At 35.9% G+C, this 19,267-nt stretch overlaps 1 protein-coding gene across 2 annotated transcripts in view; it reads right to left on the bottom strand.

Annotated features, from left to right (window-relative positions):
* Window positions 1-19,267, bottom strand: part of COG5 (component of oligomeric golgi complex 5) — a 283,839-nt gene that overhangs the window by 125,139 nt on the left and 139,433 nt on the right. For both annotated transcript variants that reach the window (XM_060020256.2, XM_060020255.1), the window contains exon 8: window positions 3,293-3,458. In XM_060020256.2, coding sequence (XP_059876239.1) covers window positions 3,293-3,458 — 166 coding nt within the window. The remainder of the gene's footprint in view (window positions 1-3,292; window positions 3,459-19,267) is intronic.

Raw genomic sequence — 19,267 nt, 5'->3', positions numbered from 1 at the left:
CGCCTGCCGATGCAGGGGACACGGGTTCGTGCCCCGGTCTGGGAAGATCCCACATGCCGCGGAGCGGCTAGGCCCGTGAGCCATGGCTGCTGCGCCTCTGCGTCCAGAGCCTGTGCTCCGCAACGGGAGAGGCCACAACAGTGAGAGGCCCACGTACCACAAAAAAAAAAAAAAAAGAAATGGAGGAAACTTAAATGCTTATTACTAAGTGAAAGAAGCCAATCTGCAAAGGCTACATGATGTAGAATTCCAACTATATAACATTCTAAAAAAGGTAAAACTATGGAGACAATAAAAAGATCAGTGGTTGACAGGGCTGGGAGTGTGGAGATGAATAAGCAAAGCATAGAGGATTTTTAGGGCCATGAAAATACTGTTTGATATTATAATGATGGAAATACGTCATTCATTATAAATTCGTCCAAACTCACAGATGCAGAAACCTAAGAGTAACCCTACTGTAAGCTATGGACTTTGGGTGGTTATGACATGTCAATGCAGGTTCACCAACTGTAACAAATGTATTACTCTGCTGGGAGATGCTGATCATGAGAGAGGCTGTGCACGCGTGGGGGTGAGGGTATATGGGAAATCTCAGTACCTTCCTCTTAATTGTGCTGTGAACATAAAAATACTCTAAAAAACAGTCTTAAAAAATAAAAGTTTTAAAAAGGATGAATGAATAAAGTGAAGGTCCCTAAATATACCTCTTCGTTCCTGGTCTCATTTTCCTTGTTCTCTCCCCAGAGCTCATGTTATTTTGAAATTAATGATTATTATTAGAAGGCATATATTTATACATTCATTACATCTGCATGTATGTAAAGCAATACATAGCACCATCTGTCATGTTCTCAGGCTTTAAATACAATATCATACTGTATCTTTTTGCAACTTGCTTTTTCATGTAAGGGAGCTGAGAATTATCTATACTGATAAAATTTATAAATTTAAATATTGTATAGTAGTCTACTTAAAAAATAAGCAAGTTTATTCATTTTTCCAATGAAGGAAAGACTGTTTTCAGTGTTTAGCTATTATGAATAATAGTAATAAAAATTCTTATACATATGTGCCAGAGTTTCTCTAGGGTTTACTCTTAAAAGAGAAATTATAAGATTATAAGGTATACCCATTTTTAATCTCAGTGAGCAGTTTGATAAAACTGAATAAAATGTTTGAAACATTTTATTCTCCTACAGTCAGAGTATAAGAGTTTCTGCCCTCATCCAACATTTAGTTCTGTTTTAGATTTAGATTTTGCCAGTCTCACGACTGATAAATAGGATCTTGCATCATTTGTTTTTCCCTAATAACTAGTTCATATCCTCTAAAAAGAGGCTGAACATCTTTTCATGTTTACTGGATATGTTCTTCTGTGATCTGCCTATTCATATCCTTTATTTTTTTCAATTGAGTTATTTATATTTTCCTTAGTGATTTATAAACTTTTAGATACATTTTGGGTAACGTGTTCCTGTATAACTATAATAATGTTATTTATTTTGTAAGATTTGAAACAATCTTACACGTATAGAAAATTGTGAAGTATAGTAAAAAATATTTTTCCCTGAATCATTTGGGAATAAGTTACTGACATGAGGCCCCATCACCCCTGAAGGCTTTAATGTGTATTTCCAACAAATATGACATTCTACTACATTATCTCAATATAACCAACAAGATCAGGCAATTAACATTAATCCTGCCAATGTAACATTTTAAAAAATAAAAATAGCAATGATTATTCTTTTAAAAAATAATAAAGAGTAGGGTTTCTACATTAAATCATGGTATCCACTCCTCAACAGATGATAATAAGGCTTTTAAACTCTTTATTCTTTCAGAAAAAGGGAGCATACATTAGCACTGACAGGATGTGAATAATTGCTTTCATTTTTTTCCTATTCTTGACAACACAAGAGGGAATGAGATTAAACTGCCTCTGGAAATTTAAACATTAGATCAAACTTTTTGAGAATAATTGCTGGGAAAAGCTGAGAGTAAAATCTCCTCTGGCAATTTCTTTTCAAAGCTCTGCTTCTGGGATGGTCTTAATACAGACCTATTCAGAGGCTAGGGTTAACCTTTAAAAATCCCTTTAAGATCTAAGATTCTTTTATCTCTTTTTATCTAGTGCAAATTATTTATGAGGGACATATATTCTGTATTATTTAAGGTTATGTTTATATAGCAAACATAAAAATAATAATCAATGCAAATATTTTTTAGTATTAGCCCTATATCAAGAACTGTTATTAATTTTACATGTATTATTTATTCTTAAGGACAACTCAATGGTTGTTGTTCAATAGAAAATGAGAAGAGAAAAACTGGAGGCAAGCAGTATAGACAACACTTTGGGTAATTTTTCTATAGTCTAAATAAAATAAGGTGGTAAAACTGAAGAAAGAAATTGAGTCAAGATAGATTTGTTTGACTGTCTTTAAGCAGAAGAAGATACAATAGCACGATTGTATGTGATGGGAAAGAGACATAATAAAGGAAAAACTGATGATGTGGTAGAGAGAGGGGATCTGTGAAAGCAACGCCTTTGAGTGATGGGATCTAATGCAAAAGCAGAGTACTTGGTCTCTGCTAGGAGCAAGTACAGTCCATCCGTATTAACAGGAGAGAGGAAAGATTTTAAGGAGAGAAATGCAGAGTTGGTGTTGCTTAGAAAAATGAGAGGTACACAGAACATGTAGTCTTTCATGTCTATGAAGTGTGTTATGTATGTGAATGTCATCATCGGGTATCTTTTGGCAGGAAAAGGGTTGGGACTGCTACCTTGAATCTACCTGTTTCTGGTTTTCTTTAGATTGTGCTATAGTTGTAATGTTCCCAAAGCTTTTATCAGCTTCTGTCTCCACATTTACCCATTACTGCTCCTGAGTATGAGAATTATACAAAAGCCCAGAAAGATAAAGTAGAGACTGTATTTCCTTAAAAAATATTTTCTGCCTCAATAAGAAGTACATGTGAGGATAAGGATTTCAGAAAGAAAAATATGTTCCTTTTTTTTTCTTGCATCTGTTTCCTCTGAACTAAATGAAGCCATAGTTTACAGATTTTATCTAGAAGTTCTGAATATACCAATTGGCCAGTTCAACTCACTGATTAGACAAAAAAAAGTTATAAATAAATTCTAAAACATAATTTCTTCTCTCATTTTCTGTCTACTAAAAAATGAGTCATTAGATTACTTTGAAACTTGAATGCTTCACATACTATTCAAAGGACTTTTCAGTTATAAATAAATAAAGAAGCTAAAGATAAACCACATCCATACCTCTCACAGCTGACTGGGAAGGCTGAGTCAAAACTTTGATGTCTAATGCACTGTGGATATTTTCTTCTATAGCAGCACAATATCCATCCACGACGCTGGTAATAGTATCCTTCAAAGTTCCAAGATTATGGAAAACCTGAAGAGCTGTTCCGACCTGGGTTGGATTCTTTAAAAAGGTGGTAGTGGGGTGAGTTGGGAATAGATATAAATAGGAAAATAAACACAAACAACATAACTCTACAAGTGGTACTTGAGCAGTTACTACAATATTTTAAAATTATTACAGACAAGAACAAAGACAATGCATTTGGAACAAATATCATTTTTAGTCATTATTTATTTCCTAAAAGACAAAGTTAAATACCATGTGTATGATTTCCTCCCTTTCCCTTTACCTCCTCCATTAAAGGATAATAACAAAATTTAAAATCTGTTATATTATTAGGGCTTACTTAAAATTTACTCCCAATCCCTACGAAGAGAGCCATGCTGGAACTAACAACAACCCTGTATTTGTTTAGAGAATAAATAAATGAATTCTGCAGAGTCAACTAACGGCTGAGCTATGCAGACTGATACTATTATTCATTATATTTCCTTCCTTCCTTCATTCACTGAAACTATAAATATCTATAGAGTGCTTACTATGGGTCTATCTTGCTTCTATGTGCTGGAAATACAGTAGTAAATAAAACCAATTGAGTCTCTGCCCGCATGGATCTTGTATTTACTAAGAAATGTATAAAAGGTAAATGTAAGAGAATATCAGGTAGTTTAAATGCTATAAAGGAGGAGGAAGGGAATAAGAACAGAGAATGATGTGGATTATTATGGAGGGAAGAGTCAGAGAACGCATCTCAGGGTGTTATTTAAACGGAGACCTACATATAATGAAATCTATGGAGGATACGGGGAAATACAGATCTGGGCAGAGGTATCAGTGAAAGTGCAGAGGTAGTAATGTGCTTGGTAGCTAGTGAAAACAGCAATTAGGTCATAATGGTGGCTGGAGCAGAGTGACTGAAGCAGAGAGAGGTAAGCAATGAGGTGGGGAGTAGAAATACCATCTATGAGTAGATTAAGTCCACAGTGATATAAATAGGTTGCTGGATGTGTCACTAAGTAAATGACTGAATTAACAAGGCAGATCTTGTACACCAACATATATATCCAGGCCCAAATAGCTGAAATTCCTCTTTCATTTATGATTCAGTGTCTATTATTAAAGGTACATAGTTAAAAAGTTAGATTATTTCATTAACATTTTCTTGACTGTTAAGTTTATAAAAAACACAAAATATTATTTCTGAAATCTATTGGTGTTAGTAACAGTACATGCCTCAGATACACACACACACACACAGAGGCAGAGCAGAATCAACTTAAAGACGATATCAGGAAACATGGTTGGTGAATACTGATACCCATTTTAGACATTTTTAATATTAAACAAGAAAGAGAAGCAAATGAACATTGTTTCATATTAAAATATGTTTTAATGAAAAAATTTTAACTTGTATTATTATAATAGAATTTTATTCTAATATATACTGTCAATTCTGTATCAATGTACTAACAAAGAAAAGGGGAGAAAATAAGCTATTTCATACAAAATTATTAACTGAAAATATGGGGTATAGCACTTTGGTTGTTGTTAGTTCCATTCCATTCATAGTGATTTTTTTTTTCACTTTTTAGTAGATATCAAAAATCAAAATTAGGCAGCTGTAAAGAAATTTCCCCTATCACTATTCAAATGTCTATATAATCTAAGAAAGCATTACCTGAGCAATTTCAAGTAATATCTTCACCTTATAATACTAGAATATAGACACAGAGTGTAAAATTGTATTTATTGCCTTTATTATCCTCAAAGGATCTGAAAAGCACAGCTTCTCAACATACAGGGTTTCAGTAACTTAACAATAATTCTGTAACTTCAATAGCTTACAGTGAATGTACGGTGGAAGTTATATGTGTATGTTAACTGAAAACACTTAAAGTCATATTTTACTTGAAAGATCTAGCTAAAATGGAGCAGCTTTGTATGTTTCTACTCCAAAAATTATTGACTACCAAAAACTTTCAAAACAGTAACATGTACAGTGCATTATTAAAGAAGCATCCAATATCAGAATGGCTATCAACAAAAAGACAACAAATAAGTGTTGGCAAGGATATGGAAAAAAGGGAACCCTCATGCACTGTTGGTGTGAATGTAAATTGGTACAGCTACTGTGGAAAACACTATGGAGGTTTCTCAAAAAATTAAAAATAATACCATACAATCCAGCAATTCCACTTCTGGGTATTTACCCAAAGAGTACAAAAACACTAATTCAAAAAGATATATGTGCCCCTATGTTCAGTGAAGCATTATTTACAACACACAAGATATGGAAGCAACCTAAGTGTCATCAATAGATTAATGGACAAAAAAAATGTGGTATATACAATGGAACATTACTCAACCATAAAAAAGAATGAAATCTTGCCATTTGTGACAACATGGATGGACCCAGAGGGTTTATGCTGAGTGAAATAAGTCAGAGAGAAAAAGACAAAAACTGTATGATCTCATGTATATGTGGCATCTAAAAAACAAAACAAATGAACAAGCCAAACAAAAGACAAACAGACTCACAGAGCAAACTGGTGGTTGCCAGAGGGGAGTGGGATTGAGGGGTTGGGTGAAATAGGTGAAAGGGATAAAGAGTTACAAAATTCCACTTACAAAATAAGTAAGTCATAAGGATGCAATGTATACCATAGGAAATATAGTCGATAATACAGTAATAACTTTGCATGGTGAGAGATGGTAACAAGACCTATTGTGATGATCATTTAGTAATGTATCTGATTGTCAAAACATTATGTTGTACACCTGAAACATAATATTACATGTCAACTATACTTCAATAAAAAAAATCTAACAATATTTATAATAACTACAATTTAAACTACTTATAAAAATTCTAGATGTAATTTTAAGCTTTCTAATTAACATGACCACTTTTTCTATTAATGCCAGTTATTTATATTCATAGTTTAATATAAACTTATCACTTTTTAGTTGGGAAACTACAAAAATGATAATTTTAAATTAAATTCTTTAACATACAGAGGAATGTGCACATTATGTAGGCATAGCTTTATGAAATATCACAAAGTGAACAAGCCTCTATAACTACCACCTAGACCACAAAACCAAATATTAGCAGAACCTCTGAATCTTTTGTGGCTTCCCCAACTGCATCTTTCCAAATATTATCACTATCATAATTTCTAACACCATTCTTTAGTTTTACCTGTTTTTGAATTTTACATAAATAGAACCATAAAGTATTATTTTGTGTCTGGCTCCTTTTAGTCAATATCTTATTTGTAAAATTCATCCATGTTGTTGTATGTAGCAGGTGTCGTTTTCACCACTGTGGAGTATTCCAGAGTGGAAATTTACTTTGGTTTATGTATCCATCCTTCTGTTAACATACATTTGCATTATTTCCATTTTTTAGGTATTTTAAATAATGCCACCATGAACATTCTAGCGCACAGCTTTTAGTGAACGTATGTATATGCACTTCTGTTGGATAAGAGTAGAATTGCTGGATCATATGGTATTTGTATGCTTAGTATTTGTAGAAACGGCCAATTTTCCAAAGTGATTGGACCAACTTATACCCTGACCAGAAATATGTGCTCCCCAATCCTGCCAAAATTTAGAATTATCATACTCTTTCATTTTATCTGTACTTTTGAGTGAGCACTATTGTTTTTTTTTTTTATATTGTTTTAATTTACATTTCCATGATGGCTAAGGAGTTATCCCTTTTTGCTTGTTAATTACCCATTTGGATATATTCTTTTGTGAAGTGCATATTCATCTGTCTTGTCTATTTTTCTCTCTTTTTTTTTGTCCTTTACATATTTGTACAAGTTGTTCATATATTCTGGGTATAATCACTTTGATGACTGTATATACTGCAAATATGTTCTCCCACTCTTAAGAAGTCTTTTAAGGCAGAGAAGTTCCTAATTTGAATGCAGGCCATTTTATTGACCTTATTCTCCATGGTTAGCACTTTCAGTATCCTGTTTGAAAAAAATTTTTTGTCCCATCCCACATTCATGAAGATGTCTTTCAATCATGAAAATATCTTTCTTTCATGAAGTTATCCTCCAGAACCTCTATCGGTTTACCCTTCACATTTAGATATACAATCCAACTGGAATTAGCTTCTGCATAATGTGAGACAAGAGCCAAGATGAGTGTTTTTCTGTATGAATATCCGATTGACCCAGCACAATTTATTTGAGAAAACAAAGAAGCAAATGATAATCTTTCTCTCCTCAATCTCAAGGGTTACCTCTGCAATAAGTCAAGTTTCCATTTATGTGTTTTTGTTTCTGGACCATCAATTCTGTGCCATTTCTCTGTCCTTACACTAATTCACCTATGTAAATTATTGTAGCCTTAAAGTAAGTTTTGATAGTCCTCTGCCTCTGTTCTTATCAATTTGATATAGGCTACTCTTGGTTCAGGGTACATCCATATAAATTTTATAACAGGCTTGACAATTTCCATTTAAAACAAAAAGGCCTGTGGAACTATGGTTTTGCACTAAGTCTACAGATAAAATTAGAAAAAATGGAAATCTTTGTAATATTGAGCTCTCCAATCCATGAATATATTATCTCTCTTCATTTATTCAGGTCTCCTTTAATTCCTCTTAATATTATTATAGTTTCTGTAAAGGGATTTTACATATCTTTGATTTTTATTATTCCTACAAATTTGATGTTTTTTGATATTATAAATAGTAATTTAAAATTTTTCTGTTTATCTGTTGCTATTATATTAAAAACACCACTGATTTTTCTAAATGGAATTTTACCAAACTTTCAAAACTCAGTCATTAATTACTTTATTTGTAGATTGTTTTGGATTTGCTATACATAAGATCATGTTATCTCTGAATAATCTTTATTTTTTTCCTTTCTAGTCCTTCTACATTTTATTGCCTTTTTTTTTTTTTTTTGCTGTACGCGGGCCTCTCACTGTTGTGGCCTCTCCTGTTGCGAAGCACAGGCTCCGGACGCACAGGCTCAGCGGCCATGGCTCACAGGCCCAGCCGCTCCGCGGCATGTGGGATCTTCCCGGACCAGGGCACAAACCTGTATCCCCTGCATCGGCAGGCAGACTCTCAACCACTGCGCCACCAGGGAAGCCCTTATTGCTTTTTCTTATAACCCTGGTTAGGAGAGTCAGTAATCTGCTGAGTAAAAGTGATAAAAAATGGATTAATGAAGTTCTATTCTTGGTCTGCTAAGAGTATTTTTACACACAGATTGATGCTGAACTTTATTAAATGCTTCCTCTCTTTGTATGTATTGAGATCATCAATTTTTTTCCTTTACTGAAGAAATTACATTACACTTCTAAACAAAAGCCATCTTGGTCATGATAAATTACCCTTTTTAGATATCCCTGACTTACATTTGCTAATAGTTTGTTTAGTATTTTTGCATCAATTTTCAAGAAAGATAGCTATTAAATTTTCTTCCCCATGATATCCTTATCTTGATTTCAACTTTATACTGGCTTTATAAAATAATCATGTAAGCACTGCCTCTTTTTCAATTCTTATATAGAGTTCATGTAACATTAGTTTATTTACATGCATGTGTAGACAGTTGAGATGAGGTCATACTGGATTATGGTGAGCTCTAAATCCAATGACTGATGTCCTTATGAGAGAATAACACACTCAGAGACACACACAGTGAAAAAGGTCTCTTGACAAGAGACAGAGAATGGAGTGACACAGTTAACAAGCCATGGAACTTCAAGCACTGATTGGAGCCACTAGAAGCTAGGAAAACACAAGGAATGATTCTTCCTTAGAGCCCTCAGAAGGAGACTGACCCTGCCAACACCTTAATTTGGATTTCTAACCTCCAGAACTATGAGAGAATAAATTTCTGTTGTTTTAAGTTACCTGGTTTGTGGTAATTTGATATAGCAGCCCTAGGAAATCAATACAGAGGGTTAAGAGCAACAGGAAAAAAACACATATGCTTGGGCTTCCCTGGTGGCGCAGTGGTTGAGAGTCCGCCTGCCGATGCAGGGGACACAGGTTTGTGCCCCGGTCCGGGAAGATCCCACATGCCGCGGGGTGGCTGGGCCCGTGAGCCATGGCTGCTGGGTCTGCGCGTCCGGAGCCTGTGCTCCGCAACGGGAGAGGCCACAACAGTGAGAGGCCCGCGTACCGCAAAACAAAACAAAACAAAACAAACAAACAAAAAATACATATGCTTGCAACCCAAATATCCATTGAATGGATGAAGAAAATATGTATTCATAAGATGAAATATTACTCAGCCTTAAAAAGGAAAGAAATCCTGTCACATGCTACAACATGGATGAACTTTGAGCATATTATGCTACGTGAAAAAAAGTCACACAAAAAATTACTGTGTGATTACATTTTATGAAGATAATATTATTTATATATTATTTATATGAAGACTGTACATATGGAGACAAATTCACAGACAGAAAGTAGAACAGTGGTTGCCAGGGGCCGAGGGACAGACAGGAATAGGAGTTGTTGTTCAATGGACACAGAGTTTCAGTCCAGCGAGATGAAGAGACTTCTGGAGACTGGATGAGCATTAATGTAAATGTACTTAACACTAATGAACCCTGATGGTGGTAAATTTCATGTTATGTGTATTTTATCACAATTTAAAAAACACATATGCTTGGATTTCATCTTCTTTGATAGGTTTAGGAATGAGGCCAAGGAATCTGGATAACTGTGATAAACCTAATTTTTCTACTGTAGTCATCCAGTAAGGACCTATTATGAACCAGGCATTACTTTAGGGGCTTGATACACGTGAGGTCTAATCCTCCCCAACAAAACATTCAAAATAGTTGTACTGTTCTCTACTGAAAGACAGGGAAACTGAGGAATAGAGAAGTTAGCCGAAGCTCCAAGACAACAAAGAATAAATGGCAGAGCAAGGATTCAAACATTAAAATGTCTGCTTTTAAAGTTCATGCTTTTTCCAAATAACAATGGTTACTTGCAAATAACTGTTAGTACCAATTAAAGTCTGATTTTCTTTAAGCAGTAAAATAAAGTTTAAAAGTAAGTAAGAATGACCAATAAATGCTATCTTTTTACTTTGCTAATAAGTAAGGACATTTTTTAAAACTTCACTATCTGCTATCATCACTTCATAAAAGGAAGGTTATTTAAATAACAAGAAAAATAGAGAGGAAGTTCTCAGAGTAAGTCACTACCTTGTTTTTATTCTGAATTTTAATGAGAACTGATAAAACCTCAGCATGATTGCTACCAACGTACAGGTCAGTGTCGGGAAACCTGTACTTATGTTACGTTTCTGTACAAATGAACGGGTTGGCCAATCTTGCTTGCATACAATATCCTCAAGTTTAAAGTCTCCCTGAAAACTGCCCATGAAGAAATTCCTTCTTTCCTAGTACCCTGGGCCACTGTGTTCTCTGGGAAGTTTAATGGTTTTAATTCAGCGACAAATAGTTAATCAATTCCTTGCCTCACTCACCTGGCTCCCCATTCTCTGCTGCAAATCCCAACTTTAGCAGAGTTTAAATCAGTAAAATCATAAATTGCCCTTAACAGGATCCTCTTTCTCATCCCACAGGTAGTCCTTGCAAGTACAATGCAAACACTTCAATTCACTGCTCATCTTGGAACTGCCTGCTTTGTGGGCCTATTTTCTCAGTGCTCCAGGATCAGCTCTAGGACTTCTCTGTTTCCTTACACCACCTACCCAACCGCCCATCTTTACAAAACCAGACCCACTCTCGGTACTTTGTGCCCTTGCGAGGTCCGCATTCATTGCCACGTCCCACCCTGATCTGTGGAAACAGTATACTACATGGAGATGCCTTCTCCCCTAGATAGTAATGCTTAAAATGGCCTTCATATCCATTAATTTTCTTTTGTCAACAGAACATAAGTAGAATAACTATTACAATGCTCATTTCACAGTTAGGTAACTAAGGTACCGAGAGGACAGGCCCATAGCTGGATACTGGCAGGCCAGTTTTAGGCCTCGGCCCCTTCACTCCCTATTCTATACTCTGCAACAGGTCATCCTGTCACCACTTGTCTCTAAATCTCCAGATATACCAGTTTTGCAAGTATTTGTAAGAGATCTCAAAACAAAATAACCACATTTGAAAAAGACCACACTTTCTAGAAAGAGATAAACTACTGAAAATGTAGCAATGTCTCCTAGACAATGTCTTCTCTTTAAATGAGAGTCAATATTCTAGGAGCAATTTTTCTACAAATTGTCATTGTGACCTTCAATAAATCACTTAACCATATATGAAATTTCCCAACTCCAGAAACTGTAATATAAAATGAGATGAAAGACCAGGTAATAGAGTAGATCTACTTCATAAGTAGATCAAGACAGATTTCTACGTCTTCAAAAACATTTCGGGAGATGGCACAACCATTTGCTTTTTAAAGTAAAATTATTTCTTTTGCTTTGGAAACAAATATGGATGATGTCATTTTTTTCTTTCTTTTTCAACAACTCTGTAGCATACACAGGAGGAAAATAAAACCGCACAAGAGTACAGTGAGAAATGAGGCACAGTTGTTTAGGATCCCTAAAAAGCTTGCCAAAACAGGAACACTGGGCTTCCCTGGTGGCACAGTGGTTGAGAGTCCGCCTGCTGATGCAGGGGATGCGGGTTCATGCCCCGGTCCGGGAAGATCCCACAAGCCGCGGAGCGGCTGGGCCCGTGAGCCATGGCCGCTGAGCCTGCGTGTCTGGAGCCTGTGCTCCGCAACGGGAGAGGCCACAACAGTGAGAGGCCCGCGTACCGCCAAAAAAAAAAAAAAAAAACAGGAACACTGTAACCAAAGCAACAGCTGGCACTCAGCTAAAGGAACAGAGAGATAGCAAGACTGCTGTAAATATTGTGCCATAAAATAGCAAGCAATGTTCTCACGTTAACTAAGCTATAGTTAATAAGAGATGACCTCTGTGAGCATAAATACAGTATTAAATCAAAAGTCTGATAGGATTTTAAAAGCTTCATATAATTGAAATTAGAAATGGAAAAGGTGACAGAATTTGATTTAATTAGAAACAAAATGCAAAAATCACATAAATGTTCAAGACCAGGATGCCACTCTGCAAGGATCAAATAATCCTTGTATCACAAAGACTAATGATCACATTTTACATTTTCCCCTAATGAACTAATTCTTTAGCAGTTAAATTCTTTCTCTTTAGGTTTCATATATAAAAGAATACAATGAGCCAAGGGAAGGAAAAGGACAAATAAAAGAAGATAAAATTTCCTGCTGCTATTCTGCTATTTTGGTTATTAGGAGGTTTCAGGACTACAGTATTTCTTCAAGGTTTGATTAATAATCCATTTCATACTCAATTAAAATAAGACAAAAAATAAGTACCCCCAAAATCACATTAAAAGGGGGGAGTGATGGAGAAAGGTGGGGAGGGAGATGGAGATGGAAATGATCTACAAGTCCCCAACCCGGCTTCCCGAAAAACATAGAGGTTATAGTGAGAAAAATGCAAAGTCAGTTCAAGCAAAAATTCAAAGAACAGGTAACTTCCACTATATAGACAATCCTTACTGCTGGGGAGGAAAAATAAAAGCTTATTATTTTATTTTTTTATAGCACAGAAAGGATACAGATCTAAGAATTTTTATCACAAAGAAGATAATTCTTTAAACCACTACCTCCGAAGGCTACGTATTTAATAAAATTAGGCTAGCTTTCAGGTCAATTTAAGACAATAAAAAACATAGCACCTTGGGCTTCCCTGGTGGCGCAGTGGTTGAGAGTCCACCTGCCCACGCAGGGGACACGGGTTCGTGCCCCGGTCCGGGAAGATCCCACATGCCACGGAGCGGCTAGGCCCGTGAGCCATGGCTGCTGAGCCTGCGCGTCTGGAGCCTGTGCTCCAAAACGGGAGAGGCCACAACAGTGAGAGGCCCGCATACGGCAAAAAAAAAAAAAAAAAAAGCATAGCACCTTAATCATGCACAATAACTGAGGAATTCTAAGATCCAAATATTTTATTTCTCCAGAATAGTGTTAATAAATTCACAACATCTTATACATAACAAGTATATCATAGGCCAAAATATTTAAGGCAGTTTATATAGTAACTGTGTGCCCTAACATGATACATACACTGGACACTTTTTTTGAATCTATGACATGTCTAAAACACTGAAGACTTAATGGAGCCCCATGGGAGATTACAAGTACTGAAGGAAGAGAGAATCGCATTAAATAACGTAATTTAAAGGCAAGAATTATATTAGCTACCTCGGTTGTGATCCAGAGCTTACCAGTGGCTTTTCTGATTCAATAGCATGGAGCCCACTAATGCTTGATATGTACTTCTCAGCTAACCTAATAAGATTATATCAGAACCTGTTAACAATCAGCAGTCAACAGTGCAAAACCCAAATGAAATTAAGAAACTAAGAAGAACATTTAATAGCGCAGTATGATCTTATCAACCAAAAATCACCTTTATTCTAGCCCTTTTTGAAAAGCAGCAGAAAAAAAGAAGAGCTATAAAAAGGCACGGGGAAAATGAGAGGAAAAAGAAAAAGAAGGAGACAAAAGAATGAAAGTGAACATGTATTGGAAGAGGAAGGTTCTACAAAAAAAAGAAGTAATAACACAAAGAGCCTAAAAAATGGAGAAGGTAAAGAGATGATCAATATACAGAAAAAGGTTCTTTTAACTTCCAAATTCTTTATAAAATGAACCTGGAGAGCATAGTCTATATGAATCTACAGTTTGGCATTAAGTAAAAGTTTTTAAATGATGCCAATACTTATAATAATATGCCCATCCTATAAGGTAATAGCAGATAATATTTCAAGGACACTAAAAATGTGTTTAATAATAAAATGAATTTTATAGGAAAATAAAAGTAATCATGAGACATGAATGTTTCAAGCACCCAAATCTCACTCTGTCAATATAAATTTTTAACTTAAATATATATATGTGGCTTACTTTTTTTTTTTTTTTTTTGCGGTACGCAGGCCTCTCACTGTTGTGGCCTCTCCCGTTACGGAGCACAGGTTCCGGACGCGCAGGCTCAGCGGCCATGGCTCACGGGCCCAGCCGCTCCGTGGCATGTGGGATCCCCCTGGACTGGGGCACGAACCCGCATCCCCTGCCTCGGCAGGCGGACTCTCAACCATTACGCCACCAGGGAAGCCCATAGCTTACTTTTAAATAAAGCAATATAATAATTCCAGTCATTCTGTGCTTTACCAAAGATATTTATGGCAGGCATTATTAGGTATTCCCTAAAATTCATTCCCTCCTTCTTTCTTATTACTAAAATCCTAATTTTCTCCAGGGGTGGCAGTGTGCACTGCAACAGGCAATAGTTCTTGAGTAGCTTAAGCCAATGTTTACAGTTCTGTTCCTCTTTCCAGATACTTGCTTTCATAGTCCTCCTGACAGTTGGGGTTACCATGAGACCCATATCTGGTCAATGAGACATAAGGATAGGTCCACTGGAGCAATACTGAAAAAGGATTTTGTAATGCTGCCTTTTGGCTGGCAGCTGGCACTGCCCCATCTCCACTCCGTGAACATGGATTAATGTCTGCAGTGTGACAGCTATCTTGTGACCATGACGTGACAAGCAAGGGGACACTAAGGAAGGCAGAATGGAAAGAAAGACCTGCATGCTTGTGAAGTAGGCTGAAACAATATTAGCACCACCCACATCCAGACAAATCCCTATCTGTTTAAGCCACTGTTGGTCTAGCTTGTTGTTATAGCACTAGCAGTCGCATCCAGCACCAAACTGATTAAAACACAATATATAAAAATACATGAGCGGGTTTCCCTGGTGGCGCAGTGGTTGAGAGTCCGCCTGCCGATGCAAGGGACACGGGTTCGTGCCCCGGTCTGGGAAGATCCCACATGCCGCGGAGCAGCTAGGCCCGTGAGCCATGGCCACTGAGCCTGCGCGTCTGGTGCCCGTGCTCCGCAACGGGAGAGGCCACAACAGTGAGAGGCCTATGTACTGCAAAAAAAAAAAAAAAATACATGAGGGACTTCCCTGGTGGTCCAATGATTAAGACTTTGCCTTCCAATGCAGGGAGTGTGGGTTCGATCCCTGGTGGGGGAGCTAAGATCCCACATGCCTCGCAGCCAAAAAACCAAAACATAAAACAAAAGCAATATTGTAACAAATTCAGTAAAGACTTTAAAAATGGTCCACATCCAAAAAAAAAAAAAATTCTAAAAATAAAAGAACGGAAACATGAATCTGTAACAATACTTTAAAAAAGAAAAACAAAGGAGAACAAAAGTATGCCTCATTTGCTACCTTGGGCAGTGACTTATATAAACTCATTACTCTGTAAACTGGTAATAAAAAATGCAAAATTTAAACATTTATCCATCATTTTAAAAAGGAACTGCAGTTCAGGGTAACCAAATATCCTTAATTAATGAGTGAAAATTCTTCTTAACATAAGAATCACGGCTAGCAAATATAAACTAATAAGAAAAATAGAAAATGACTTTTTCACAATCTCTGTTGAAAAAAATAAAAAGATTTAGGCAAAAATCATCAACAGACATTAAAACCATTAGGAGAAAAACTGACAGAGAATTAATTATTCTCAAGGTGCCAAAATATACGCAAATTCACAATGAAGTAATTCAGTGAAGGAAAAAAATAATCTTTTTCAACAAAAGGTGCTCGAACAACTGAATATGTCTATGAGGAAAAAATGAACCTTACACTGTACATAAAAATTAAACTTAAAACATAAAATTATAAACTTCTAAAGGAAAACATAGGAGGAAAGCTTTCCAACTTCAGGGTAGGCAAAAATTTCTTATATAACATGCATATGAAAACATGGATAAACCGGCCTTTAGCAAAACTAAAAAATTTTGCTCTTTGTAAAAGATGATGTCTTTTGAAAAAAATTAATAAAGTTAATAAAAGCCTAGCAGGACTGATCAAGAAACAAGAAACAGCAACAAAGATACATTGTACAGAACAGGGAAATATAGCCACTATTTTGCAATACATTTAAATAGAGTATAATCTATAAAAATATTGAATCACTGTGTTGCATGCCTGAAACCAATATATTATAAATCAACTATATTTCAATTTTTAAAAAATTTTTAAAAAGAAACAAGAAACGATCCAAAATATAAAAATAAAAGACAATTTCAAGGGGGAAAACAAGGCAGCATTATCCCTAATAGCCAAAAACTGTAACCAACTGAATGTCCATCAACCTATCAAGACATAAACAAAGTGAGTAGATCCATAGGCTGGAACATTACTCAGCAGTAAAAAGGACTATCTGTACTTGCAACAACACAGATGAACCTAAATAAAATACTGTGCTAAATGAAAGAAGCTAAATATGTAAGATTACCTACTGCACGGTTCCATTTATATGACACTTTTAGAAAACAGCAACTCTATAGACAGAAAGCAAATCAGTGATTGCCTGGGTTTGGGGGTGGGAGGAAGAACTGACTGCAAACAGGAAGGAGGGAAATGTTTTGTGGTGATAGCAGTTAAAAAAAAATCTGGGTTGTGAGATGGTTGCACAAATGTATAAATTTAGTAAACTCATCAAACTATATGCTTAAATGCACAAATGTAAATTACACCTCAATAGCAATGCTAAAAGAAAAAAAGGCAAGCCATAGGATGGGAGGAAATATTTACAATTCACACTAATAACAAAAGACTGGTACCCAGAATACATTAAGAATTCTTACAAATCAATAAGAAGACAATAAAGTCTTTAAATGTTAGGCAAATTAGGCATTTGAAAAGTTGGTCACATAAGCAATCAAGAAAAGGCAAATTAAAACTACACTGAGAATCTACTATATCCCCATTAAAACGGCTAAAATTTAAAAGACTGACAACATCAAATTTTGGTGAGGATCTAGAGGAACAAAAATTCTAATCTACTGATATGGGAATGTGAAATGACAGAACCACTTTGGAACTAGCAGACTCTATAAAAAGTAAACATATTATTCTTTGCAAAAACCCAACCATTCTTTGCCTTAGGTATTTATTCAAGAAAAAGGAAACATGCTGAGACAAAGCCATGTATCTGCTCATAGCAGCTTTGTCTGCAGTATCCCTAAACTGGAAATAACCCAAATGCCTGTCAACAAGTGAATAGATAAATGTACTTCAATATAATGTAATGCTAACTACCAATAAAAATATGACCAAACTACCAATATACAGAACATGAATCAATCTCAAAATAACTATGTTGAATGGATAGAGCCACACACAAGAAAGAACACACTGTATGACTCCAATTATATAAAAGTATGGACAATGCAAATTAATCCATAGTGATGCAAAGTGGTTGCCTGGTTCTTCATTTTTTTCCAAACTACAAAATAAAAATTTTAGTATTTACTACTCTAAAAAAGAGCCAACATAAGATTATCTAAATTGAGTAAAATAAAATAGAGTTAACCAAGTACAAAAGTTCTGAATTTTTGAGAAACGGAAAACAACTTACACATAGATTAAAGAGTGATTACCAAATTTTAACCAAAGAGTAGTGACAGAATTCTATATGACATACAATGGAAATTCAGTCAGTTGATGAAAAAATTTTTCACAGTTCAGTGACCTGAAAAACTATGGAAAGCAATAACACCAAAAGACCTTAAGGCTGAAAGCAGACAGTTAATTAGATGTGAATCTACACTGCAAGATAGCAATAAAATAACGAAGCAACCAATGTTACTGTGGATTGTTCATGAAAGAGACTATGTCAAAGAAAAAGAAAATAACATGACTGGGGCTTCTCTGGTGGCACAGTGGTTAAGAATCCGCCTGCCAATGCAGGGGACGCGGGTTTGAGCCCTAGTCCGGGAAGATCTCACATGCCGTGGAGCAACTAAGCCCATGTGCCACAACTACTGAGCCGCGCTCTAGAGCCCGCGAGCCACAACTACTGAGCCCACAAGCCACAACTACTGAGCCCACGAGCCACAACTACTAAGCCCGTGTGCCACAACTACTGATGCCCACGTGCCTAGAGCCCATGCTCTGCAACAAGAGAAGCCACCGTAGTGAGAAGCCCGTGCACTGCAACGAAGAGTAGCCCCCGCTTGCCGCAAGTAGAGAAAGCCTGCGCGCAGCAACGAAGACCCAACATAGCCAAAAATAAAATAAATTAATTTTAAAAAGAGGAAAGAAAATAACATGACTGTATAATATAGAAACAAGAAAAATATTACCACTTTACATTTGGCATAAAACAAAAACACAGAGAAACACCATATGATAATTAAAATATTGCAAAAGAGGAGATGGTGCTGGGAGGAAGAAAAGATGGAAGGAAGGAAAATGGTAAAGCGCCCACCATGAAGAAAATACAACCATTTAAAGCACACATTTAATGTCCTTAAAGGGCAAGATAGCAAATATTTTAGGCTTTGGCGGCCACATAGTATACATATGGTCTCTGCTGTATACTGCTCTTTCGATTTTTTTCCCCCAACCATATAAAAATGTAAAAACAATTAGTACTTGAGCCATACAGAAACAGTCCACAGACTGTACTTTTGCCAATCCTTGATTTAGAATGTTAAATAACAGTTCAAATTAATTCCCACTCAAAAAAATATTAAAAAAATAGTAAGCACATGCTAAACAAGACTAATTAAGCTTTAGGGAAAACATTTAGATGATCAGTTTAAAATCTAAGGAAAGCTAACAGTGATAAGAGCAAACAGATGAGGGGCAGGTGGCAAATTATCCACTGAGGCTGGTAAAATAAAGACAACACATGAAACCTTTAGATCTGTGGAACTTGAAGAGCTCTTACTATAATCACCCTTTACATATTTTTTAATTGAGGTA

The sequence above is a fragment of the Delphinus delphis genome, chromosome 9 (assembly GCF_949987515.2).
Source record: "Delphinus delphis chromosome 9, mDelDel1.2, whole genome shotgun sequence".
Lineage (NCBI taxonomy): Eukaryota > Metazoa > Chordata > Mammalia > Artiodactyla > Delphinidae > Delphinus > Delphinus delphis.
Note: the sequence above shows the minus strand (reverse complement) of the source record. Positions and strands in the feature narration are given on the sequence as shown.